General features: G+C 54.5%; 6 protein-coding genes across 6 annotated transcripts; 3 read left to right on the forward strand and 3 right to left on the reverse strand.

Annotated features, from left to right (window-relative positions):
* The first annotated feature begins 400 nt into the window (after positions 1–400).
* N656DRAFT_732298 (ARM repeat-containing protein) lies at positions 401–5027 on the forward strand. Its single transcript, XM_064812663.1, has 7 exons — positions 401–825; positions 920–964; positions 1029–3067; positions 3122–3413; positions 3472–3914; positions 3978–4283; positions 4333–5027. The coding sequence occupies exons 1-7, from the start codon at positions 807–809 to the stop codon at positions 4891–4893; spliced, it is 3705 nt and encodes a 1234-aa protein (XP_064669725.1). The 5' UTR covers positions 401–806; the 3' UTR covers positions 4894–5027.
* A 2835-nt stretch (positions 5028–7862) lies between these two features.
* N656DRAFT_829482 (glycosyltransferase family 2 protein) lies at positions 7863–10142 on the forward strand (the record flags this gene model as incomplete). Its single annotated transcript, XM_064818582.1, has 1 exon — positions 7863–10142. The coding sequence occupies one exon, from the start codon at positions 7863–7865 to the stop codon at positions 10140–10142; it is 2280 nt and encodes a 759-aa protein (XP_064669726.1).
* Positions 10143–11084: 942 nt separating this feature from the next.
* Positions 11085–14520, forward strand: N656DRAFT_779655 (heat shock protein 70). Its single transcript, XM_064815234.1, has 6 exons — positions 11085–11423; positions 11513–11574; positions 11680–11711; positions 11787–13242; positions 13440–13745; positions 13802–14520. The coding sequence occupies exons 1-6, from the start codon at positions 11411–11413 to the stop codon at positions 14114–14116; spliced, it is 2184 nt and encodes a 727-aa protein (XP_064669727.1). The 5' UTR covers positions 11085–11410; the 3' UTR covers positions 14117–14520.
* A 635-nt stretch (positions 14521–15155) lies between these two features.
* Positions 15156–17916, reverse strand: N656DRAFT_112070 (P-loop containing nucleoside triphosphate hydrolase protein). The gene is made up of 3 exons (XM_064808514.1): positions 17720–17916; positions 15649–17660; positions 15156–15569 (listed from the first exon to the last, which is right to left on the reverse strand). The coding sequence occupies exons 1-3, from the start codon at positions 17831–17833 to the stop codon at positions 15323–15325; spliced, it is 2373 nt and encodes a 790-aa protein (XP_064669728.1). The 5' UTR covers positions 17834–17916; the 3' UTR covers positions 15156–15322.
* N656DRAFT_112069 (uncharacterized protein) lies at positions 17917–19111 on the reverse strand. Its single transcript, XM_064808513.1, has 3 exons — positions 18306–19111; positions 18224–18238; positions 17917–18150 (listed from the first exon to the last, which is right to left on the reverse strand). The coding sequence occupies exons 1-3, from the start codon at positions 18795–18797 to the stop codon at positions 18001–18003; spliced, it is 657 nt and encodes a 218-aa protein (XP_064669729.1). The 5' UTR covers positions 18798–19111; the 3' UTR covers positions 17917–18000.
* Positions 19112–19306: 195 nt separating this feature from the next.
* N656DRAFT_732310 (uncharacterized protein) lies at positions 19307–24304 on the reverse strand. Its single transcript, XM_064812664.1, has 5 exons — positions 23695–24304; positions 22475–23626; positions 21918–22423; positions 21515–21843; positions 19307–21465 (listed from the first exon to the last, which is right to left on the reverse strand). Exons 1-5 carry the CDS (start codon positions 23923–23925, stop codon positions 19691–19693), a joined length of 3993 nt encoding a protein of 1330 aa, XP_064669730.1. The 5' UTR covers positions 23926–24304; the 3' UTR covers positions 19307–19690.
* Between the last annotated feature and the right edge of the window lie 501 nt (positions 24305–24805).

The raw sequence follows: 24805 nt of genomic DNA on the forward strand, positions 1-24805 counted from the left end.
TGACTAGGGTGTGGAAATGAAATTTTCAAATTGCTGAAATTCAGCGAAATTTGGGAAATTTCGAATTTCAACACAGACCCTGAATTTCAGGATTTTCCGACAGGGGGTTGGTCTGTAAGCTTGGACAGTTCAGGGCCATAGCAGAGGTTACGATACGAAGAATTCGAGTATTGAAGTGGTTGAAGTGGTGGAAGTTGTGTCTGGAAGTGGATGACTGGCGGCAAGGCACTAAGATCGTTGACCACTGTCAATATATATAACGCTAACCCTGGGCTGATTCATTGCCGAATTGGGTTAGCCCCATTTTCATGAAAATTCCATTCGCAATTCAAGGCTGACTGTGAAATGAAATTCGAAGGGGCCCGGAAGGGTCTTGAATTCCCACACCCTATGTATGACACCACAGTTGTAACAGTAACACTTTTGCGCCTGTGCTGCGGGGCAGCGAGCGCTAAAACGCGCCTAATGATCCAATCCCGGCTGGGCGAGTCACTAGATGCAATGTGCTGAACCCACCGAAACTTTATCGTTCTATCGATTCCGTCACCAAACCATCGACTTCAGTCGGTAGAAAGGCTCTTTCTCCCGGCCTGAGACTGGGCAATTATTGTCGTCACTACTCGAGCCAAAATACTGTCAAACCTCGCGTGCCCCTAGAGGCTACTCCCTCAGATCACCTCACCGATGCCTGCCATTGCTGATGGGGATTGCCGCTTCCGATTCCTCAACCCTTAGCATCTCGACGTCCGAATGCACCGCCGCTGCCAATCCCTTCCCGACTGCACACACCAAGCCAAGGGCCCGCCATGGATCGCGTAAGAAGGCGTATGTGTTTTTTTTTTTCTTCTTCTTCTTTCTCGCGTTCTTGCTCAGGGCAGCGTTCCTGGTGGGCCCAAACTAACCGCTGTCCTTGCACTAGATGAGCTGCGCGACTTGAACCAGAGGGCCTGGAATGGAGAGAAGGGTGAGCGCGCACAATCTGCCCACATCTGTCTCGTCAGGATACTTAACATCGGTCTGTGTAACAGACCTCTTTCCCGTGGCCAAGTCCCTCGACTCGACCATGAAGAAGAACACGGCCTTCATCAAGCGTCTGCGCACCGCCATATCCCCTGCAACCCTTAACACGTTCCTTCAAGAAATCAAGACTGTGAGCCTATCCAAGTACCTCTCCGAAATTGTGTCGGCCTGCCATGAAGGCCTCTGCAAGCTCAAGTCTCCTGGAGAGATTGAGGCTGGCGTGGAAATCGTCAGTGCTCTTCACCAGCGCTTCGGGCCCGCAGAGTTCACGTCGTATCTCGGATGGTACTTGGGCAAAGCGATGGCTACGCCCGATAAGAGCGTTCTCAAGACACTTACGCCCGAGGCCCGAGAGAAGGAGGAAAAGGATCGGCTGACCCGACAACGGGTCCTACTCCGTGTCGTAACAGAGCTCTGGCTCGTTGGCGTCCTGCGAACCCTCGACGATATCAAGCGCCCCGACGACCTCACTAACGGAACGGCTGGAAAACCGGCAGAAGTCAAGTCTCGATCGTCTGCGAAGGGAACCGCTGCCGAACCCTTCCCTCTCGAGGTCTTGAAGGACCTTTTGGGCCATGATCGGGAACATGCAAACCTCCCTCTGCTCGTTGTCTTCGTCAAGGCCTTCAGCTGGGATGTCCTGGGAGTCAAGGCCGCCGGATCTGAGGGCCGCAAAACTGTTGAGGAAGATGGCGTCACCAAGGCCGGCGACGGAACTGAAGATCCCGAGGAGGAATCCGGACCGGCGCCCGAGGATCCTTCTTTCACCCCGCCAGAACTGCAAGAGAGATTCAAGAACGTACTGAAGCGCTATTTTGAGGATGTCAAGGGCCACCTCATCCGTGACCAAAAAGCCATTTACAACCAGTCGCGCAAAAATGCCGAAGCTTATGTCAAGTCGGGCGAGGTATTTGAAGACCGACAGGCGAACTTTGAAAAACAGGTCAAAGCCCAAGAGCGGCTGGTCGCCAATGCTCAGGTTATCGCAGACGTCATTGGAGCTGAGATGCCAGATCTCAAAGAAGGCGACGACTCTTCTACTAACGCAAACAGTTCGATCGGCATTGTGAAAGCTGGCGAGTATCTGCGTGGCCAAGGAGACGGCTCCGGTGTCTGGGAGGATGAGGAGGAGCGTCGCTTCTACGAGAACCTCGTTGACTTGCGGGGCAAGGTGCCCGGAATTCTTCTCGAGGAGGTTAAGAAGAAGAAGCCGGACGCCGACGAGCAAGTTGGCAAGAGGATCGACTCTGCCGAAGTCGCCGAGACGATTAATGCCGACGACGCTGCCGCCGATGATCAGTCTGTGGCGATCGCAAACAAGTCAATTGGGGCCCAAGTCGATATCCTGCTCGCAAGACTCCCTGATCTCACAACGAAGGAGGCCATTGACCAGATGGCCATCGACTTCTGTTTTGTAAACTCAAAAGCCTCAAGAAATCGCCTGATTAAAGCACTGACAGAGGTCCCAAAGGGGCGCGGTGATCTTCTCCCAAGCTGGGCCCGGCTTGTTGCTACCCTTGGTCAATACATGTCCGATATACCTAAAGGAGTGGTGGAATATCTAGATGCTGAATTCCGCAGCCTCCAACGGCGCAAAGAGAAGGAATTCCTGGGCCAGGTGAGACTCAGCAACATTCGCTACCTTGCTGAGCTCACCAAGTTCGGCATTGTGCCCGAACATGTCGTCTTCCACTGCCTCAAGGTCAGCCTCGACGACTTCTCCCGGATGAATATCGAGATCATTTGCAATCTACTGGAGAACTGCGGCCGCTACCTCCTGAGAAACCCCGACACTTCGCCCCGCATGGCGTCTTTCTTGGAAACTCTCCAGCGCAAAAAATCCGTACAGCATATTGGGCAGGCCGAGAGAATGCTCATTGAGAATGCTGTGTACTACGTCGACCCTCCACAGCGCCCTGCGATTCAACAAAAGGAGAGGACGCCGATGGAGCTCTTCATCCGGAAGCTGGTTTACACGGATCTGACCAAGCGGAATTACAGCAAGATTCTGAGGCAAATCCGTAGGCTCCACTGGGAGGAGAAAGAGGCACGTCCGTCACAATCCTCTTTGCAGGTACAGCCCGCAACTAACAGCTCGTAGGTAGTTGCGGTCCTCCACAAGGTCTTTTCGAAACCTGGAAAGATCAAATATGGCAACATCCACCTCCTCGCCATCCTGTTGAGCGCCATTTACAGGTACCACACTGACTTCGTCGTTGGCGTGATCGACTCCGTAGTTGAGTCTATCGCCCTTGGTCTCGAACAAAACGACTTTAAGTTCAATCAGCGCCGGATTGCTGAGGTCAAGTACCTTGGAGAGCTCTACAACTACAGGATGCTGGAACACCCCGTGATCTTTGATACCATGTACAAGATCATGACATTCGGCCACGGTACGTGGCTCGTGCCCCGTCCCAAGTCTGTGCTCTTCAATGCTAACGCCTGTTACAGGGGGACCACCGATTCCTGGGCGCATCAACCCGTTCGATCAACCCGACGATTTCTTCCGCATCCGCCTGATCTCCACGATTCTAGAGACTTGCGGCATGTTTTTCAACAAAGGGGCCGCCGGAAAAAAGCTGGACTACTTCCTTTCCTTTTTCCAGTATTACATCTACACCAAGAATCCTTTACCCATGGATATCGAGTTCCTCGTGCAGGACATCTTTGCTCTGACGAGACCACAGTGGAAGCTTGCGTCAAATTTGGAGGAAGCCTCCAAGATCTTCCAGCTGGCTGTTGCGCAGGATCAGAAGACTTCCGGGCTCGACAAGGTGGCAGAGCAAGATGATAGGACGAGCGGGATGTCGACGGATGATGAGAACGGCGAAGATATGCCTCTTGCAGAGCAGGACGACTATGATGAGTCAGGCTCCGACGAGGGAGATGCGGAGGTAAGCCCTAGACCCTCAGCGTGTCTTTGATGACCAGCAACCAACCGTGAGCGAACCGTGCAGGAACCTGAACAGAATCCGTCGTATCACGAGAGCGAGTCCGAGGAAGAGGCCATTGTCGTCACCCGAGAGGAAGAGGAGGTCGATCCGGAAGACAAAGCAGAGTTTGATCGTGAGTACGCGAAGATTATGGCTGAGAGTCTTGAGACGCGCAAGTTTGAGCGCAAGCAAGTATTCGACATCCCTTTGCCGGTGAGACCCAAGAACCGGGAAAATACCACGGGCGGCGAACCTGCCGAAGGCGGAACCGGAAATTCGAGTGGAACAATGGCTTTTTCGCTCCTGACGAAGAGAGGCAATCGTCAACAAGTGAGTGTTGTATGGCCCCTCTTGTGCTCTGTGCCACGCTAACGTATAGCAGACTCGGACCGTCGAATTACCTTCAGACTCGACCTTTGCTGTTGCCATGATCAATCAGCGGCAGGCAGCAAAGGAGGAGCAACAGCGCATCAAGAACCTCGTGCTCAACCTTGATCTTCGGGAAAACGAGGACACCGATGGTGAAGATGGCTTGACCCCTTACCGGCCCAGCTCCAGTATTCATCATATTTCTGCAGGAAACGAGAAGCCCGTTACCCACCACCATCACAACCGACCAGACAACCGTTCGGGCAAAGAGCGCGGCGGGCAGCGCGTCCGCAAGCTGCAACTCAGCGACGTTGATTGGTATGAAACCCCCACAAAGCATTCCCCATCGGATCGAGTGCCCTTCGCAGCTCGGCCGCTCCCAAACGGGCCGGTTGTTCGGTCAATCGGGGCTTCAGGGGCGCACGGCCGAGTACCCTTGGCGCGTACAGAAGAGAAGAGCATGACTAGCAATCATCGCATGAACTCTACTTCAAGAAGACGCGGAGGCCGCTCCTCTGGCAAAGAACAGCATCACGCAGGCACATCAGTTACGAGACTTTTTCTGACATGACCGCGTTCGGCGGGTATATGATAGGACTTGATACGGAACCATACGGGCATGCATTTGACCTCAATGACTATGCCACAGGGCACTGATCTGAACTGTTCCGTTGCCGAAACACGCGCTCTAGACCTGTAGCGCTTAACGCAGACGCCGCATCAGTGACATGCCACCGGGTCACTTTGAACCGTGAGGGACCGTGGGGCTGTCAACCTGCCCAAGCCGCCTGGAAGTTCAACCACGCTGAGTGGTCAAGTAACAATTGCTGGGCCAGTCCACTAACAAGAGGGAAGTGGCCGAGCATATTGAGGATTGTGCGTTGGAACATCCAGCAGGTCGGCAACGATCGGCGAAGGCGAGGAAGGAACTTGCAGGGAGAATAGCCGGCTGCTATGTGGAACTCATTCGCAAGCAATCTGGCGGATCAAAGGTTACCCAGATCATTGGTATTGCCGATTGGCTGGGCCACATTCAGGAGCGGCCTCGAGCTACAGCGGGATGGGGCCTTGTTCATTCGTTGAGAAGAACCAGCGGAGAGGGGCCCAGGTAGGAAGCGTGCATGGAAAAGATAGCGTGCGATACACAGTAGATTGCAGAATGGCAGCGATTGTTCTTTAGCTTCTCGTGGTGAATTTTTTCTCTTATCCGGTTGTGTAACGACGTGGCTATTGGCAACGAGGTGCTTCGACATGAGCTGGACGGTGTCGAACGAACGACGAGGTACTCGTAATGTGCTTCGTAACCCCGCTGCCGTACTGTGACATTGTTGGATGATCGATTATATCCCGCAGTTGCTGGCGCAGCCAGCAGCCACGGCATCCGAATTTGCGTCTTGCATTCCGCTGAGGTACCTGGGTAGGGAGGGTAAAGTTGTAAAACTGCCGTCTGCCACATACAACCTACCTGTAAGTATACTGTATACCTCCGTAGTGTCGTGGCTTTGGACAGGGGGACGAAGGAAGTGGGTCCGATTTCCAGGGGCAAATGGGACACTGAGGGTTCAAGTTTCTCGGCGATCATAGCAAGAGCGATCTGCTGCGCCAAGTGCTTTCGAAGCAAGCTCACGGCAACAACCGCCTGCCTAGACCTGGGCTCGGCAGATCTTGTTTCGTTGGGTCGGTGTTTCCAGATCGTCTGGTGTGTTTGAGCTTGGCAACTGTTTTGGGATTCTCACCTCCTTCACTCATCAGGCGCGAGGCTGATGCTGTTCTATGATCTATCGTTAATGATGGGTCGATAAATGATCAATACCTATTCCTCGGTTGCATACATGTACTGCACCCCATAAACGACATGGGACAACTTGAACTCATCCCCCCTTCTCGCCGCCTACCTACCCTGGTAGCCTCGCATCGACTGCATCGGTTCCTGCAGCGCTGCTGCACCAAGGAAAGGGGAAATGGTACGGATAGGATGGGTAACGTACCTACATACAATATTGTATACTGTGCCTTGACTACGAATTTCAGCTGCCAGAGCTCACACCATGAGCTAATCTATTTTCCACGGATCGTCGTGGACGCAAGGGCAATGTACCTGCGCTTCCAATGCTTACCAGTGTATCATGGAAGTGTGGTTGCTTGTCGCTTCTCTCCAAAGGGAGCGGATTGGTTCTTCTCTTTCGAGCCAGAACCGACCAGCAGCAAGTGCCTGAACTTGGTGCTGGCATCGTCGGATGTTGCTGCTTCCTCTTACCCGGGAATTCTCTTGACTTCGTGACGACGTGTCACACGGTTCTTCCCATGCTATGAGCGAGAACTGAGATTGGCTTGGAGCTCATCTCTCTCTTCTTCTCCGCCAAGGGTTATAATCGAAGACTTATACAAAGTACCTTACACGCAATCTCTTACATACAGTCTTTCCAACACCTGCTCGGGGCTATAAACGATTTGGATCCAACTGCACCGATATACGGGCTGACTGAATATTTGCTTTGTCGTTTTCTAGTCTACAGATCTGCTAAGTAGCTTGAGTGTGGGCCAGTGAGAGTCCATGGTGTTGAGAAGAGGCGCCGGCTAAAATGATCCATTTGCAGATATTGCCATTCTCCCCAGCTTACCGTCTTATACTCGCCTGCTCATTTCCGCTGACCAGATGCCGCAATTCGCTCAGGCAATAAACCCTGCTGTGACCATGGTTGCGGGTCTGCCGTGTCGATGCCGTCGTGCGTCGAGGTCATTCTCCAGCTTCCCTGGTTTGCCTCGACCCGGTCATCCTCTTATTCCTCGTCCTCCCGTCCGGCAGCCATGAGCACAGCTGAACCTGCAGTAAACGGCCTCCTTCCAGCTCTTGTCAACGCCATGGGTTTGCATGTGCGGCACGCCGGTTTCCTTGAATAGAAACCTCGAAGACGGGAACCCGTTACGAGGCGTTTGTTTGGCCAGAAGCCGGCTTCCCATTACCCAAGCTTCGGAGGCCGGGTGGACGTGGTGCTGCAAGTATCCGCTCGCTTGTGCAGCTTTCCATCAGCTATTAGTCCATCACACGTTGAAGAACCCGAGCGGATCTCAGCTGCCTCTGCGCCTGGACAACGAGCCGTCACTTATACTCGACCTTCTCACCCCTCCCGTTGCCGTTCTTGGGCGTCAACCGGCAGCTTTGGGCTTCTCAATCTGTCCAACTTGACTCAAAAAATGGCGGCGGCGGATGAAATGAGTGAACCATGGCCGTTGAACGAAGTAAACCATGCTGCCAACCACTTGGGCCCCAAAAGAGCAATGACTGATCCAGCTGCCTGCAGATCATCTATACCGCCATTGTGGGCGTGCTGACGATTGCCGCATTCCTCGAGTGGTTTTTATGGATAGCCGCCTTCCTTTACTGTCTGTGGAAAGTCTTCGTCAAGGCAGAACACTGGACGGTCCGGCTGCTCGCGGTGCTCGTGGCGGTTCTTTTCACACTGCTCAGGTATTGTAGCCTTGTCATGATAACCGAGTTGCCACTGAACCGTCATTTGCAGGTTCATATTCCTGCCCATTATGATTGTGACACTCCCACTTCCCAGTCAGATCGTGCGGTTATGGCCACCGGCTATGGTCAACATTCTCCAATGGTTTGCCTTTTGGAGTTTTGCCGGCCTGTTGACGATCCCCTGGCTGTTCTGCGTCTACCAGATCGTCACTCACCAACTCGGAAGAACAAAGCGTATCAAGCAGATCCTCGACGAGGTATCCGCCCCGAAGGTTGTGATCGTTATGCCCTGTTACAAGGAGGAGCCCGAGGTTCTTGTGACGGCAGTGAATTCTGTCGTCGACTGCGACTATCCCCCTTCTTGCATCCATGTCTTTCTCTCGTTCGATGGCGATCAGCAAGACGAGCTGTATCTCAACACCATCGAGAAGCTCGGTGTCCCCTTGACGCTTGAATCGTATCCTAATAGTATAGACGTGACGTACAAGGCGGCGCGGATCACAGTTTCGAGATTCCCCCACGGCGGAAAGAGACATTGCCAGAAGCAGACCTTCAAGCTCATCGACAAAGTCTACCATGACTATCTCAAGAGAAACGACAACCTCTTCATTCTCTTCATAGACTCGGACTGCATTTTGGATAGGGTTTGTCTACAGAACTTTGTCTACGACATGGAGCTGAGCCCTGGCAACAGGAGGGACATGTTGGCCATGACAGGCGTCATCACGTCAACCACCAGGAAACACAGCCTCATCACTCTTCTGCAGGACATGGAGTATATTCACGGGCAGCTTTTCGAGCGGACGGTTGAGTCAGGCTGCGGAGCAGTCACTTGTCTCCCAGGAGCACTGACAATGCTGCGCTTTTCCGCATTCCGGCGTATGGCCAAGTATTACTTTGCCGACAAGGCCGAGCAGTGCGAAGACCTATTCGATTTCGCCAAGAGCCACCTGGGAGAAGACCGGTGGCTGACGCACCTGTTCATGATCGGCGCGAAGAAGCGATACCAAATCCAGATGTGCACCTCGGCCTTCTGCAAGACCGAGGCCGTCCAGACGATGCGGTCGCTGATCAAGCAACGCCGTCGATGGTTTCTTGGCTTCATTACCAATGAGGTCTGCATGCTGACGGATTGGCGGCTCTGGAAGCGATACCCCATCCTGGTTCTAGTCCGGTTTATGCAAAACACGATTCGTACGACGGCGCTGCTGTTCTTCATCATGGTTCTGGCGCTGCTCACGACGACCAAGAGGATTGATGATCTGCCAGTGGGCTTCATCGCAATCTCGCTGGGGCTCAACTGGTTGATGATGATCTACTTTGGGGCGAAGCTGAGGCGGTTCAAGATATGGCTTTACCCCATGATGTTCGTGCTCAACCCCTTCTTCAACTGGTATTACATGGTCTATGGCATTTTCACAGCAGGCCAGCGGACCTGGGGTGGCCCAAGAGCAGATGCTGCCGCTGCCGACTCTCACACAACGGCTCAGGAGGCCATCGAGCAGGCCGAGAAGACTGGGGACGACTTGAACATTGTACCCGAGTCATTCATCCCGGCAGCACAAGAAAGGAAGGAACTGGGTCTCACCGGCAGCGGAGACAAGAAGAAGAGTGGCGGAGTAAGCCGCTCCAGGAGCATCCTTCAACCCCCTGACAAAGTGGTCGGCAAGTTTGCCGCGCCGGAGCGGACCCCGAGCGGCTGGTACCAGCACCCGGATGACTCCGTGGCGAGCGTTGGGGTACTCGCTGGATCGTTCCATGCCGGTGGCCGGAGGACTCTACAGCACCGCGACTCGTTTGACAGCACTTCCTCCGCCCTTACCGGGAATTTCTCCGTGTACATGCCCCGGAGAGTGGAGAGCATCATGGGCGAGGAAGACCGGCGCAAGTACGAGCTCGCGCAGGCGAGCCAGCTGAGCCAGTTCATGAGCAACTCACGCATCTTCCAGGGGCCGCCGCCAGGCCAGGTGTACGAGGTGCCGGAATCAGAGCTGCGCCGGGCGGGTTTCGCAGACTCAACTGATGCCCTATCAAACCAAAGCCCGCCACCATCACAGCAGCCGAGGTTCGTGAGGCGCGGCAGCGGCGGCTCTGCCAGCTCGGCGCACACGCAGCCCAGACACTACACCCCGTCCCCGGATCCGTACAGCGCGGCTGCCCGCCAACCACCCGTGCCGCCGCGGACCGCCAGCAACACGGCGGCGGGACCCAGCCCGCTGGGCAGAGCCAGCTGGATGCATCCCTCGGCTACTGAGGAGGCCGAGTTGGACCAGGCTGAAGCGTCTCATGCGGACCATGACAGCCGGGGTTCATCCCCTAGACCTGGCCCGAGGACCTCCCAGCGGTAGCGAGGGCAGCAGTCGGTTGACAGCGTTGAAAGGCAGGAGGGTATATAGATTTGGAAAGGACAGTTGGCGACTTTAGGCTTCTAAACGTTGTGTTAGTTAACGGGTGAATGATTATTTTGTAGATACATCTTCGCATATTGCCCGTACAGTATACGGCTGGCACTAGACATTTCTATAACTTCGTTCGGAGGAAGACATTTGACTGGGGTTTTATAGGCAATGTCATTCTCGAGTCTCTCTGTCCGTGAAAGGCTGGTTCGGTCAGACTACCCGGTAGGCTTGTTCTTCGGTGTCAAACTCAAGACTGACTCGCGGTTAGCGTTGGGCATCAATGCTGCTCTAAGTTTAACGACGGATCAAAAGCCGTGTCAGCGGAAAGGGAGTTGGTGGAGCGCATTCACTTCGCTCTTGTGACTCAAGCTAGTTACCGTAGGTATGCCACAGCCACGTCTTCTCAGAATATCCTTCCATGACGGACGGATCAAAGTGTAATGTCGGCGGTGAGAGAGACGGACTCTACCCCTCGGATAAGCAGATAACTTGAGGCGGGGTGATAAAGACACTCCAGGGTGTGCACAAAATCATAATCTTATCGCTTATCGCCTCGAGAACCCCGCGCGAGCCTGCCATGATGGCTCGGAGTTTTAGAACAGGGAAATCAAGCCTTCAACAGAATTTTTCGGGCAAGGGCTGATAGTGCATTAATACATATTAGCAGCAGTTCAGTCTCAGCCTGGCAATGACAATTTGTGAAGCCCAAGCCTTGCGAAGAGGCATATCTGTTGTTGGGAGAGAGAGGTGATTCACGGCGGGGTCCAATCGAGAAGCTTCTCCCAGCTTCCGGGAGGATCTGGGCTTTACTGCTGACGCCCAGGGGCGGGGCTATTGAATGACCCATAAGGCCACCATGGAGGGGAAGTCCCTTCCACTGTATGTGCCAGAGGGGAACTCAGGCTCCAGGATTGATTTTTTCGTTGACTTTTTTTCTGCCCACCGCCTGCCTGCCAACCAGACCTGTTGTGCACAATCCACTTTGCGACGACGAGTATCGGTTTTCTGCAACGCCATTCCCGTCCACTGCTAGACTCTGCATCTGCGTAGACGACGAGCGAACTCCCTCAGTTGCCGATTTCTCAAACCAAGCTGGTACGGTCATACTGCCGCCTACTAGCCTGCCTACTTAGGGTCGTTGGTGTGCCCGTTCAACTTTGTTTACACAGCCGGTCCGGTTTTCGATTCTTGGTGCCCCTCATTTCCTGCCGCCCAACATGAGTGTTGTCGGTAAGTTTGCGATTGCCCACCCCGCGCCGCTGCCAGTCTTGGTCGGTGTCGCAAGGACACGGAGACTAACCTTGCTTGACGTGTCGCAGGTGTTGATTTCGGTTCCCTAAACACCGTCATCGCCGTCGCGAGGAACCGGGGTGTCGATGTGGTACGTCAAGTGCCCCGCCGCTAGAGTTTTACATCAAAAGTCGAAACATTCGCCGAGGTTGAGTTAGTCGGGGACTGCATACTGATCAACCATGTCCTACAACAGATCACGAACGAAGTCTCCAACCGGGCAACTCCGTGAGTATTCCCATATTCCTGGCCTTGACATTGCTATTCTTCTGGGAGGGGAGAAGGTGCCTAACCATCCAACAGGTCCCTTGTTGGGTTCGGACCCAAGTGCCGCTACCTCGGCGAGCCCGCAAAGACTCAGGAGATCTCTAACCTCAAGAATACCGTCGGCTGCCTGAAGCGCCTCCTCGGGCGATCGCTCAATGACCCCGATATCCGGATAGAGCAGGAGTTTATCTCGGCACCCCTCGTCGATATCAATGGCCAAGTCGGCGCCGAGGTCACATACCTCGGCAAGAAGGAGCAGTTTACTGCCACACAGCTGGTGGCCATGTTCCTCAGCAAGGTCAAGCAGATTACGCAAAACGAGCTCAAGCTCCCAGTTTGCGACCTGGTCATGAGTGTTCCGGCTTGGTTCACCGATGTCCAACGCCGCGCTCTTATTGATGCCGCCGAGATTGCCGGCCTCAAGCTTCTCCGTCTCATCAACGACAATACCGCCGCCGCGTTAGGCTATGGCATCACCAAGCTGGACCTCCCCGCAGCCGACGAGAAGCCTCGTCGTGTTGCCTTTATCGATGTCGGCTACAGCGACTATAGCTGCTCGATTGTCGAGTTCAAGAAGGGCGAGCTCGCCGTCAAGGCCACGGCCTTTGACCGACACTTTGGCGGCCGCAACTTCGACCGCGCGCTTGTCGAGCACCTGCAGAAGGAGTTCCACGGCAAGTACAAGATCGACATCTTCAGCAACCCCAAGGCGCTCACCCGCGTCTACGCCGCTGCCGAGAAGCTCAAGAAGGTGCTGTCTGCCAACCAGCAGGGCCCCTTGAACATCGAGTCCCTCATGAACGACATTGACGTGCGCGCCATGATCACGCGCCAGGAGTTTGAGGCTATGGTTGAGCCCTTGCTGAACCGCGTCAACGGTCCTCTTGAGCAAGCTCTTGCCGACGCTAAGCTGACCAAGGAGGACATTGACGTTGTCGAGGTCGTTGGTGGCGGTAGCCGTGTCCCGGCTGTCAAGGAGCGCATCCAGGCCTTCTTCGGCAAGCCCCTTTCCTTCACTCTCAACCAGGACGAGGCCATTGCTCGTGGCTGCGCCTTCAGCTGTGCTATCCTCTCGCCCGTCTTCAAGGTCCGCGACTTCGCTGTCCAGGATGTTATCAGCTACCCGATCGAGTTCGCCTGGGAGAAGGATGCAGATATCCCTGATGAGGACACCAGCCTTACCGTCTTTAACAAGGGTAACGTTATGCCCTCGACCAAGATTCTCACCTTCTACCGCAAGCAACCCTTCGACCTGGAAGCGAGGTACACTACTCCCGAGGCGCTCCCTGGCAAAGTTCCTCCCTTCATTGGCCGGTTCTCGGTCAAGGGTGTCAAGGCGACTGGCCAGCCTGAGGACTTCATGATTTGCAAGCTCAAGGCTCGTGTCAATATCCACGGCGTTTTGAATGTTGAGAGTGGCTACTACGTCGAGGATCAGGAGGTGGAGGAGGAGATAAAGGAGGAACAGAATGGGGAGAAGAAGGACGCCGATGTGAGTACCCTGCATTCCTTTGAAACCCTCCCCTCATCTGCCGGCTCTGCACAGATAGAAGCCGGGGTGGAACTGGGGATGTACCTCTTAGAGAGCCGAAGCGTCGTAAGACCGAGGCCGCTACATGTGGCGAATTCATGAACCCAGCAAGTGAGAGCGAGATGAGAAAGCAACTAACCACCGAGTCTGCGCACAAGGCTATGGACACGGACGCCAAGGACGAGTCCAAGCCAAAGACAAGAAAAGTCAGGAAGCAAGTTCGGAAGGGCGAGCTGCCCATCGTCAGCGCCACACAGTCGCTCGAGCCTGCTGCCAAGGCTGCGGCCGCTGAGAAGGAAGCCTCCATGCTCATGGAGGACAAGCTGGTGGCCGACACGGAGGAGAAGAAGAACGAGCTCGAGACGTACATCTACGAGCTCCGCAACAAGCTCGACGACCAGTACGCCGAGTTTGCCAGCGACGAGGAGAAGGCCAAGATTCGCGAGAAGCTCGAGGCTACCGAGGTAAGCTCAAGCCATGCCTGACATTAGAAACACAGAAAAGCTAACTCTTATGACAGGAATGGCTTTACGATGAAGGCGACGACGCCACAAAGGCCGTGTACGTCGCCAAGATGGACGAGATCCGGGCTCTGGCCGGTCCCGTCGTGCAGCGCCACTTCGAAAAGGTTGAGGCTGAGCGTCGGGCACTTCAGGAGAAGCTTGAGGCCGAGCGAGCCGCCAAGAGAGCGGCTGAGGAGGAGGCTCGCAAGGCCGCCGAGGCCGAGAAGGCTCCCCAAGACGCCGCCAATGCACCAAAAGAGTCCAAGGACGAGGAGATGACGGATGCGGATGCCCCTCCCAAGCCTGAGACCGAGGATGCCGGAGACCCGTAAATAGAAGGAGCTGAATCTTTCTCTTCCTCTGCTGCTTCTGGTCTTTCCTTTCCCTCGTGCTCGTGAAGGGGCTGGGGCAGATCTTCTCCTGTAAGGTGGTGGTTTTTTGATAGATGGGCCTCACAGGAATACGAAGCGGAAGCATGTATCAGGCGTATCAAATGTCTGTATGGGTTCTATTGTCTAAACTTGCTTGTTAGGAAGAAGGTGAGGAAATTACCATCATGATGAGCCAGCTTTAAAAAAGAGGAGGGTATTCTACAGGAGACAGGAATGAAAATAGTACTCTGCTTGAAGATGAACTTCGTTTTGATAGGGAGTACCTGCATTCTAGCGACTGTTTGTAAAGGTTCAGGTAAGTACCCAGCCGTCAGGAATGCGGAGGCTTTGCAGCAGCATGCTATGATATAGGTATTTTGTGAAAATATATGGCTCCCTGTCAGCTTCAACCTGGTTGAGAATGGGAGTCGTGATGTGATGATGTCTGAGGTAGGTTCTCCGATCTCTGCATTGCAATTTGCTGAAGGACCATACAAACCCCCGCCCAGCCAAGGACCCAATATCACAGTCAAAATAGATTCCTCTTGTATTCGACTAGACATGACGAGTTGCTAAACAGAAAGAAATTGGCGGGGAAAAGAAAGAATGGAAAAAAAAAAAAAAAAAAAACCCAAAAAACATACAACACCAGGGATTCGCTGGTCGTCACCGACCCAACTACTAATCTGGCCCTTACTGGTTTATCTAGGGGAGAGCGGACGGGATCCCGAGCTTTCCAGTAGGTATGGTCGTATGTGTTATGCATAAGGAACGAATTGAGTTTATCTACGAAGTATGTACGCAAGGTGTAAGATGCAGAGGTCAATGGGAGCAAGTCATGCAAGCCAAGTTGGAGGCTGATCCGCGGCTGCGAATACGGAGGTTTGCCGAATCATGGTCAGATCGGACGCCCTAAGATCGGGCATCAGGGGGGCAAAACGGGTCAAGCATAATGGACGGTAAAGCCCATAGACATCACAATCACTGCCATCGTGGCCAGGAGAGTGAACAATGTGGACAGACTACTACGGAGTATAACTTGACCATAAAACCTAGCTACCACCCTCCAACTACACGGAACAATAACATAGACAAAACCCTATAAGACCCATCCATCCCAATGTATTTCTGTTTTCTCTTCCCTACCTTTTGTGGCCCGCCCCTCCCCTAAGCAATATCAAACATGGGCTTCAACTTGATAATGAGCTGCCACTCGTCGTTGCTGACGTCGGTGCGGTAGAACTGCTTCAGCGTGTCGATGCTGGCGCGCGAAATCTGCGAGTAGAGCAGGTCCTTCTCCTCGAGGTGGCGGCCATACGTTGGTTGGTGTCCGCCCATCTCGATCTTGACGGCCACTGACGGCTGGCCCTTCTTGCAAACCTGTATTTGCTTGTGCTCACGCTCGATCGAGGTACTAGAAAGGGGCAAATAAGTTAGCGGGTTTGGAGGAAGATGGTAAAGGGTTAAGGTTAACTGTAGTAATGAGGACTTACACTCTCCCAAGCGCAATGATTTCCTTTACGCCCGTCGTGGGGTTTGGCTTGATGGCGGCAATGGGGGTGTTGATCTTGAGGTTACCCTCAATAACATCAACACCAACCACAATAGGGTTCGTCTTGTTGAAGACGGCGACGGGCCGCAGGACGCATGGGAAGACGGCAAGCATCTTTGACTCCTCCTTCTTCTTCTCGTTTTGCTCCTGGATGTGCTTGGTGAAGCTGTCAAAGAGATGATAGATGATGTCGGCTGTGAAGATCTTGATGCCCTGCTCGTCGGCGTATGCCTGCGCTTCCTTGTCGACCTTGACATCGAAGCAGAGCATAACGGCGTAGTCGGGCGCCTTCTCCAGCATGATGCCGCACTGCATGACGTCCCGCTTGTAGACAGGACCGATTCCGACGTTGGCGACGGGGATCTTGCAATCCTTGAGGAAATCCAACAGCGCCTCGAGGGACCCGAGCGTCGACGCTTGCACGCTGACACCGCGGCCCGACTTCTCGACTCTGCTGAAGAGACTGGCAAGATCTGCCTCAACTTCATCCTCGAGATCCGACTCGTCGTCGTCGGGGCCGACGACGAGCAGCCGAGAGCCGGCAATGGCACCTTCGAGACCTGGCGCGCTGATCTTGACACCCAGGGCGGCCTTGACCTCCTTGTTATGCACGTACTGCGATTTGAGCCGGAGTTCCCTGAGCGGGGCTGGTGTGAGTAGAGCTCGAATGTTTGTTTTGATTACGCCGTCCACACCGCACAGGATGATGCGGTCGCCCTCTCTGAGGATACCGTTGGACAGGATGACATCGATCGTCATGCCAAAGCCTTCGATGGCCTTGACTTCAAGAACGGTAGCCTGAACCTCGGACAGGTACATGAGCGAGCCCACCATCCTCTCTTGAGTAAGCTGGACAATGAGCTTCAGCATGTCGGGGATACCCTCGCCAGTGTGGGCGGACGTGGGAACCAGCGACACATATCTGGCCATAGACTTGTTCTCGTAAAACACCTCCGAGTTGAAACCCTGCTCAGCAAAGGCAAGCTTGGTCTGCTCGAGACGGTTTTTGAACTCGTTCTGCACCGCCTTATTTTGCAGCGCCAAGCTCTCTTGGAACCCGTTGTTGTCAATCTTCTTCCAGCCGTACAGACGGTCGATCTTGTTGAGCGCCACAATGAACGGCGTCTTCCGCTCACGCAACAACCTCATCGACTCGAGGGTCTGGGGCTCGAGGCCGTGCATGATATCAACCACCAGGATGGCGATATTGCAGAGCGACGAACCACGAGAACGCAGGTTCGAGAAAGACTCGTGACCAGGGGTATCGATGATGAGGAGACCAGGCACCTTAAACTCAAACTTGCCGTCGCGGTTGACGACAGCCGTCTTCTGCCGGATGGCGTCGACGGGAAAGTAAGTGGCGCCGATCTGCTGGGTGATACCGCCCGCCTCGCCTTCCTGGACATTGGTCTGCCGGATCTTGTCGAGCAGCTTCGTCTTGCCGGTATCGACGTGCCCGAGAATACAGCAAATAGGCGAGCGAAGGTTATCCTTGGACCGAGCAGCCAGGGCAGCCTGGTGAGCCTTTTCCCGGCGCTCAGCAGCCTCCTTCTTCCTCTGCAGTTCTGCAAGCTTCGCCTGAGTCGTCTGCTCGTCTTCTGAAGATTCTTCTTCAGATTCAGATTCAGACTCTTCTTGAGGCTTCGGCCGAGATGGTAGCGCTTGCGGTTTCTTCTCGTCCCTTTGTTTCTTCTCCTCTTGTTGCTTGTCTTCTTCGTCGGACTCGGCATCCCAGCTGTCCTTGACGTCTTCCTTCTCCGACTCGGCGGCCGCCAACCAATCCTCGTCTACGCTGTCGTCGGCAGCTTCCTTTGCAGCCTTGGCCTTCGCAGCAGCCTCGGCTTCGGCCTTCTCCCTCTCGAGACGAGCCTTCTCTTCAGCCTCTTTGGCAGCAGCCTCAGCCTGCAATCTTGCCCGCTCAGCAGCTTCTGCAAGAGCCTTCTCTTCGTCGATCTACACAAAATCAAGGTAAGCACTCAGGGGCCGTGCGGTACCAGGCTCGTTGTACTTACTTTGCTACGGCCGGCACCTCGTTTCCTAGCGTCAGCCTTCTTCTTTTCCTTTTCCTTTTCCTTATCAGCCTCGCTCTCGCCGACAGGGCCAATTTTGATGCCAGCGGCAAGCATCTGCTGCAGCTTCCTCTCGTTTCGGGCCTTTTCTTCTTTCTGCGCCTTGGTCAAAAACTTGCCCTCCCGCTTGAGCTGCTCTATCTTCTCCTTCTCCTTCTGCTTCTTGCGAGCCTTCTCTTCCTCCTTCCTCTTCTGTTCCTCGGCCGCCCTGCGCTCTTCTTCCTCTATCCTGGCACGCTCCTCGGCTTCCAGCCGCGCCGCCTCTTCCTGCCGACGCCGTAGCTCTTCCTGCTGCTTCTGGATGGCAAGCAGGGCGGCGGGGATCTTCTTTTTCTTGCCACCTGTCTCAGCAGGAGCGGGCGCGGCTGCGGGCGCTGCTGCAGGTGTGTCAGCCTTCTTTTCTTCCGCGGCGGGCTTCGCGGGTTCCGCCTTCGCAGGTGCAGTTGCCTTCTTCTTCGCGGCCTGTTACACATTGACAAGGTTAGCCGCTACACGGGAGAGACATTTCGAGGTAGAGCCAAGGCCATACCTGTTCCTTCTTGCGCTGCTTCTCTCTCTCCTTCTTGAGCTTCTCCTTCTCCGCCTTGGTCAGCACTCTGCCATGCTCTTCGCCATCCGCATCTTCGTCCTTCTCCGCGGCCTTCTGCTGCTGGGGCTGCTGCTGCTTTCCCTTGCCGCCCTTAGCCTTTTTGTCCGGCAGGGCGAACTCGTCATCGAGGTTGGCCTCCACAGGGGCTTTGACCGACAGGTCTGGAAGCGGCTCGGCGGACTGCTCGGCCGTCTCCTGGTTCTCCTCAATCCAGTCCTCGCTCAGACCCTTCTTCTTGCGCTTCTCCTTGTTCTTCCGCATCAGGTTCATAAGGCCGCCGCCGCCGGCAGCGGGCTCATCATCGGCGGCAGGGGCCGGGGAAGCCGCGCCGTCGGTGGTGGCAGCAGCCGCCGGGGCAATGGTCTCGCCTAGCTCGGCCTCCCAGTCATCGTTACCGCCTTTCTTGTTGCCTCCCTTTTTCTTGGGCGCCATCTCGAACTATCTTTTCTTTCTTCTGTTTCTGTTGTTGGTGCTTTGGGTGTTTCTAGCGCTTCGACTGGCGTTTTGTCTTCGGCCGTGTAGAGTAAACCCTAAGGAATGCTGAGGGGAAGCGCCTCGCCCACAACTAGAAGAAAAGGAGCGTGGAGAAAATCCAAGGTCGTGAGGGGGGAAGCGCCGGTTCGGTTGGGTCGGAGTCGTGGCAAAGGACGACTTGAAAAAAAGCTGTCACCTCAATGGGGTTCTTAGGCCCGAAGTTAGGATGCCCGGCCACACGCACAATGATCGGTAGGGCTTGTGGGGTTTGGTGGGACAATTTAGTGTGGGACAAGCCTGAAGCGGGCGATAAGCTGGCTTATCTGGAATGCCCCGCTCTGCTTCAGGTCCATCCGCCAGGCCAAAGGTTCTCCCCGCCACTACCTAGCAGCCATAGCAAACTTCCCCTACGTGTACGTCTTTAGCAAAAGCGACATCATCATGGTTTTTCTAGGATAGGTAGTATGCATCGAGACAAGATCTAATACATTATGGGAGTGAATATCTAAGCACATCCATCATCTACCTACTCCATTTGATCACTTAGTGTCGCTCTGTCTGCTCGGGGGAGGGGCATACCTGTGGCTAGTGCCGGAAGATCGCAGTGCATTTCGTAGGTACAGGCTGGATTTTCATGAGATCTTGTGCATCTTCATGGCCAGCAGCGGGAGCGGAGGGCCAAATTGCCCAGTCATCGTACCTCGCGTACATACATACAGACAACTGAGGTGTCATACAGGTGACAGGTGTAGACTGTAGAGTAATCAGCTAAGTCGCACCTCATCGCAACTCCACTATATACCGACATTCGGCGCCCCAAATAACAGCCCAGCCCCCTATTGCTGCCCCCTTCACAAAACTGGTAGTAAATAATACTCCAGAATATCGTATGCAAGCTGGAAATGGCCTGCGTAGTCTTCAGGAGCTAGCCCTGCCGTATGCCGTCCCTCATCGAGCTGTTGCAACAGCACCATAAACCGAGACATATGCTCTGGCCTGGCCATCAACTGCTCCAAAGCCCTCTTCTCCAGGCATTGTTGTAGTATGTCGCCGTCAACCTGCATCTCGAGTCCGCCGTCCATCCGCGGCTCGACGTCGTCCATCGGCCGATGGCGGCGCAATCGTCTGTAAGGGAACAATTCGCCGCTGGCCAGCGCAATGTTCTGGATGAAGCGCAGGAGCTGCCAGGCGTCTATGCTGAGCAGCGTAAAGTGGTGCAGCGCCCCGTTCAGAGACACGCCTAGTATCTCGGCATCATCCACCGTGGCCACCAGGCGACCGTACTTGGGGCTTCCCTGCCGTTGCTCCCACAGTGGCCGTGTCCTCCCTCGTCGGAACCTCCGGATGGGCGCCGCGAGCTCTGCCTCCATGACCACTTCGAATTCCTTCTCAGGGGTCTGCCATGGCGCCCAAAGCGCCCCAATTCCGCATTCTCTGTCAGCAACGAGGAAAATCCCGCCTCGCGGTTCATCGGGCTGAGGGCCGGCAACCTCAATGAAGTGGATCCCCTTTCTTCTCCAAGGGTCCTCGTGGCACAGTCGGGCATTCTCCGTGTTGCCTTCGGCGTAGTCGATGACGACGAGAGACTCGCTGCTTGTCAGAGCCACAAGCTTGCCGTTAGAAATCCGCAAGCTGGTGGCTGGCGAGTTTAGCCTGAGGGTTTTGTAAACGGTGAACGTCCGCTGCTCGACGTCGAGCATTTCCCACCGGATCGTGTCGCCGGCGCAATAGACCAAGCCCTGTTCGTAGCCAGCAATTGAGTAGATTGGCTTTGCAGCCACATCCTCCTTGAATCTCGTCCAGTACCGGATGGACAGAAGTCCACCTCCTCGTGGCGCCCCCTTTTGCGTCGACACGACCATAAAACGGCCGCCCTTAGTGGAGACAAGGAGGAAATTCCAAACGTTGCCGTCCCTTCTGTACTTCCATTCCGCCAACCCTGTGATCCTGTCCTTTTCCTTTCCCAAGCCAAGAATATACTCGACTGTGGCCCCATTTTTGTCCGTCGGCACTCCTATATCTTCTCCGGTATCTGGATTCATAAACAACAAGGTCGGCTTGTTGTTCCTGACCACGGCGACAATTAGACACTGTAAAGATTTGGAATATATAACTCTGTTGGGCACCCCATCCACAGGGATGCTTCGATGGACCGGACCCGGTTTCTGTTGCAGCTCCGCGAGCAGTAATCTCGAGCCGGATATCATAAGGATTGGGGTAATTCCATCTTCGGACGGCATGTCCACAGCCGTGGCAAAATGCACCGGCGGCGGCATGGCGTCGGGCCTGCTGACATCCACGGGCCAGACGCGGCACTTTGTCTTCAGCGGAACAACATCACGGCGGCTGCCACGTTGGTCGACAGCGACCGAGACAAGGCTGTTATCGCAACAGACTAGTATGGTAGGGTCGGTTGCACCAGCGCCATAGCTGCAACTGAGACTCGCTGTAGCCATGCCGAACCTTTCGCAGCTGATCGACAGGGCACCGGCAGCCTCTCTCACGGCTATCACCTCCCCGCTGCGACTGCCCAGGAGGATGGTGTCTCGGACCGAAACGATGCTTGCGATACTCTCAGCCAAGGCCGGAGCGGCGTGCCCAAGACTCCCTTCCATTCCCGAGAAGTCTAGACAGTGTTAGTAACGGGAGTCAATCAATGGAGGAGTTGAGCTTACACTCTGTCAGGTTGATCATCTGGAGACGATCGCCGCCCTGGCGCAATGAAGCACGGCCCAGGAATGTTTGAGATTCTGTCCGGATGCCTGCCAGAATCGTTAAATCATTGCCAAGTGAGAGGCACGTAACCTCACCGCCCACATCAATCGTCTGGATGTGGGCAAGTGTGAGGTTGGATGCGTCAGCCTTGAAAATCTGGATCTGAAAAAGAGCCTCCATATGTGCTGAGACAGCAATCCATTCCCCAAGAATGCAACCATCAAGGATACGTGCATCAGGGACTGAGGCCTTCGCAAGATTTTGCAATTCCTGGCGTGAGAACCGGGCACTGCTTCTGAGTTAGTGTTGCGCTTGAAGAAACAAGTGATACCTTGCGTATCATCCGTAGATCTCTACTCTTACCTCTGATCTTGGGCCACTAATACTACATTTTGTTCGGTGATCTGCACGGACAGGCGCTCGCTGCACGCTACTGCTAGTGTTGTGGATGACAAGTCGTAGGGAATTGTGTCTGCGTCTGGTTCATTGGCGCTAGAGAAGTCAGGGGACAGATGTAGAATGGTTGAGCTGTCGGGCATGGACAGTAACAGCAGATAACCGTGGGCCAAGCTCGGGTTGTGCGAGGAGAGTAGCCAGGCGCGTTTCATGCCGGCTCCGTACTCGATATCGAGGCCAATATTGGCTCTCAGCCCGTACCTATACTCTGTGATGGAGCCCTTTACACCCCCTTGACAGGTTGCAAAAATCCGGTCGGGTCTCCGTGGTTTGCTCTGCTGCCATGGCACCATGTTCTTTTCTTCTTGAACTTCCTGGCGCCATGCGGAGAATTCGTCCGTGGTTGCAAAATCGACAACTGAAGACCAGTTCGGCAAGACCCCGAGCTTCTCAGGGCGCTGCAGGGCAGCAATCTGTGAAAGGTGTCAGTATCGCCAAGAGAAAGGGGCCAAGGTTCTACCAACATTCCAAAAGCCTCCTGGTCCCGAATCGCTGCCAAGCATGAGCACGTCTGAACACTGATCAGAGAGACAGGCAACGAGACAGCCAAAGGCACTCGATATGCTGCAAGGAAACCTATCCATCAGGGTGCTCCGGTCGATGGTGCAATCTGGGTCTAGCTCGACGAATAGGACCACACCATCTTCCCGAGCAAGGTATATGCAATCGCGATTCATTCTGTAATCTTTTACCCGAAAAGGCCTCGCCCAGGAAGTCCAAGCGGGAGGGCCCAGGCCCCGATGCTGCTCGGTTGGGGGTAGTGTATCAACCGGGATTGCCGCGAACTTGGGCGGCCCATGCAGGCACTCGGTACACACGGCAGCCTGTTGAGGTGATATGGCAATGAAGGCCGATTCAATCGTGAGGGGGATCAGCAGCAATAACATCTGATTCTCGGCTGGCATTCGATGGCCTCTCTTTTCCTCGGCGAAAACGGACCTCAGGTCGTCCCCCAGCATCCAGTCATATACCACCATCCTCGATTTGCGATTCTTGACAATGACGAGCAACAGGATGATGTGATGGTCATCTCCCGGCCGCGGATGGAGAAAAGCAACCTTGTGTACCACGCCCTGTACACTACGAACGCGGAACGATATGACTGGATTCAGGGGTTCGTTACTGGCGTATGCGTGGTTTAATCGCTGATGGGACTCCAGCTCGTAAATGACAAAGTAGTCGGCGGCGGGCGAGAGCACCATGTAGCGTGAACTCGGGTCGATGGCTAAGTTGAATCCTAGCGGCCCTGCCCGGCTGAGCCGGGGGTTCTCGAAACGCGAAGCAACGAATTCAGGCTCACCCTGGGGCCCAGGCCGGATGAACAAAAAGACACTGTCTCCGCCTTCCAAGACTACCATCAGCGATTGGGGCGGTAGCTTGTTGCTTGAGACGGGCGGACTCTGTGACGGAAGATCGAGCAACCCAGGTTCGCCGTCCTCGGTTTTAATGACACCCAATGAAGAAGTCTCCGGGTTGCCAGCCCCCCGCTTGAGCTCCGGGATGACGGCGGAACCGACCACACAGGCGTTGCGAATGCGAGATCTGAAATCATTCTTTCTGGCAATCTCCTTGAGGCGCCCGTCTTTGCACAGCTCGCAGATCTGAATATAATGGTCCTGTTTCATGCCAAGGGTTAGCCTCAACCCAAACGTGCTCGAGCGGCTGACCCTTAGCTAGCACTTACTCCCACAAAAGCAACGTCGTTGTTTTGCGGGGATCGAAGCCTGACAGGCAGTATCGAGTTGATGACGGGACTCTCAACAACGGTCCTTGTAAGCAGTCCGCAACGTGGAGGCTTCAGCAGGGGTTCCTTCGCTGGGCCTTTGCTGGCAGCCTGCGATTTCAGGAAGGTCTGCAAGTCGACCGTCTCCGTCACCCACTCGCCTCCACGGAAGACGTTGGTCTGGAAGGCCATGACTGCCCGAACCGGCGGTGTCTTGCTGAGAGTCAGCTACCTATGCGATTTGATGATAAGCTTGAACCGGGAAGAAAGATCGACCCCTTGAGCAGAGAAACAGCAGCTTGATGAATGAGGCCGCAGCGACGCCTGATGAAACGGAACGCTCGAAGGAGGAAAACTGGAAGTCTAGAACGACTTGCTATAAGCAACGGAATACCCGCAGACTGATCCTGCCACCCGAAGGAGAAAAACAAAGTCGCGTGGCGGAACAAGAAGGGCTGGGGTCAAGAAGCGGTTTAGTAGTTTACCGTTCAAAACTAGCACTGCAGAATCGCAGAATCGCAGTGCATGGCAGCAGGGCAGGCATTTGTGATTTGTGATTCAGACAGCGAAGGCACATGTGCTTCAAGCAGCCAATTGAAACACCACAATACAGGTACAGCCTTGGGTGATTAGATAGATACCTTGGGTATCACGACTTGAAGCTTCGTTGGGGATGGTCGTGCATCGGCGATTCCAAGGTCGCGCAAAACGCCTGTGGCTGCTCTGCCCACAGAGTCCTCAATCGAATTTCGACATGTTAGTTAATAGGATATTGATCATTTTCTCTGCCCACTTATGAGCCATACAAAAAGGTTGAGCCTCACCCCGTCCGCCTATGGACTTGATTGACTCGAGAACTGCAAGCGGGAATAATGTCACTGGTTAAGGTTGTATGGTGATGGAAGCCTGAACACTGTAGGAGGTGGAATGCCGCTGCCCAGTGCTGGGCTGTTAAGCCTCGTTAATTACATTACTGCTCAAACCGAGTCTTACCAGAATGTATTCACGATTCAGTGTGTAACTGTGCGATGCACCGTACGGTATATGGTAAATTACATATAACGTACGATTC

This window comes from Canariomyces notabilis (assembly GCF_033297395.1).
Source record: "Canariomyces notabilis strain CBS 508.74 unplaced genomic scaffold N656scaffold_12, whole genome shotgun sequence".
Lineage (NCBI taxonomy): Eukaryota > Fungi > Ascomycota > Sordariomycetes > Sordariales > Chaetomiaceae > Canariomyces > Canariomyces notabilis.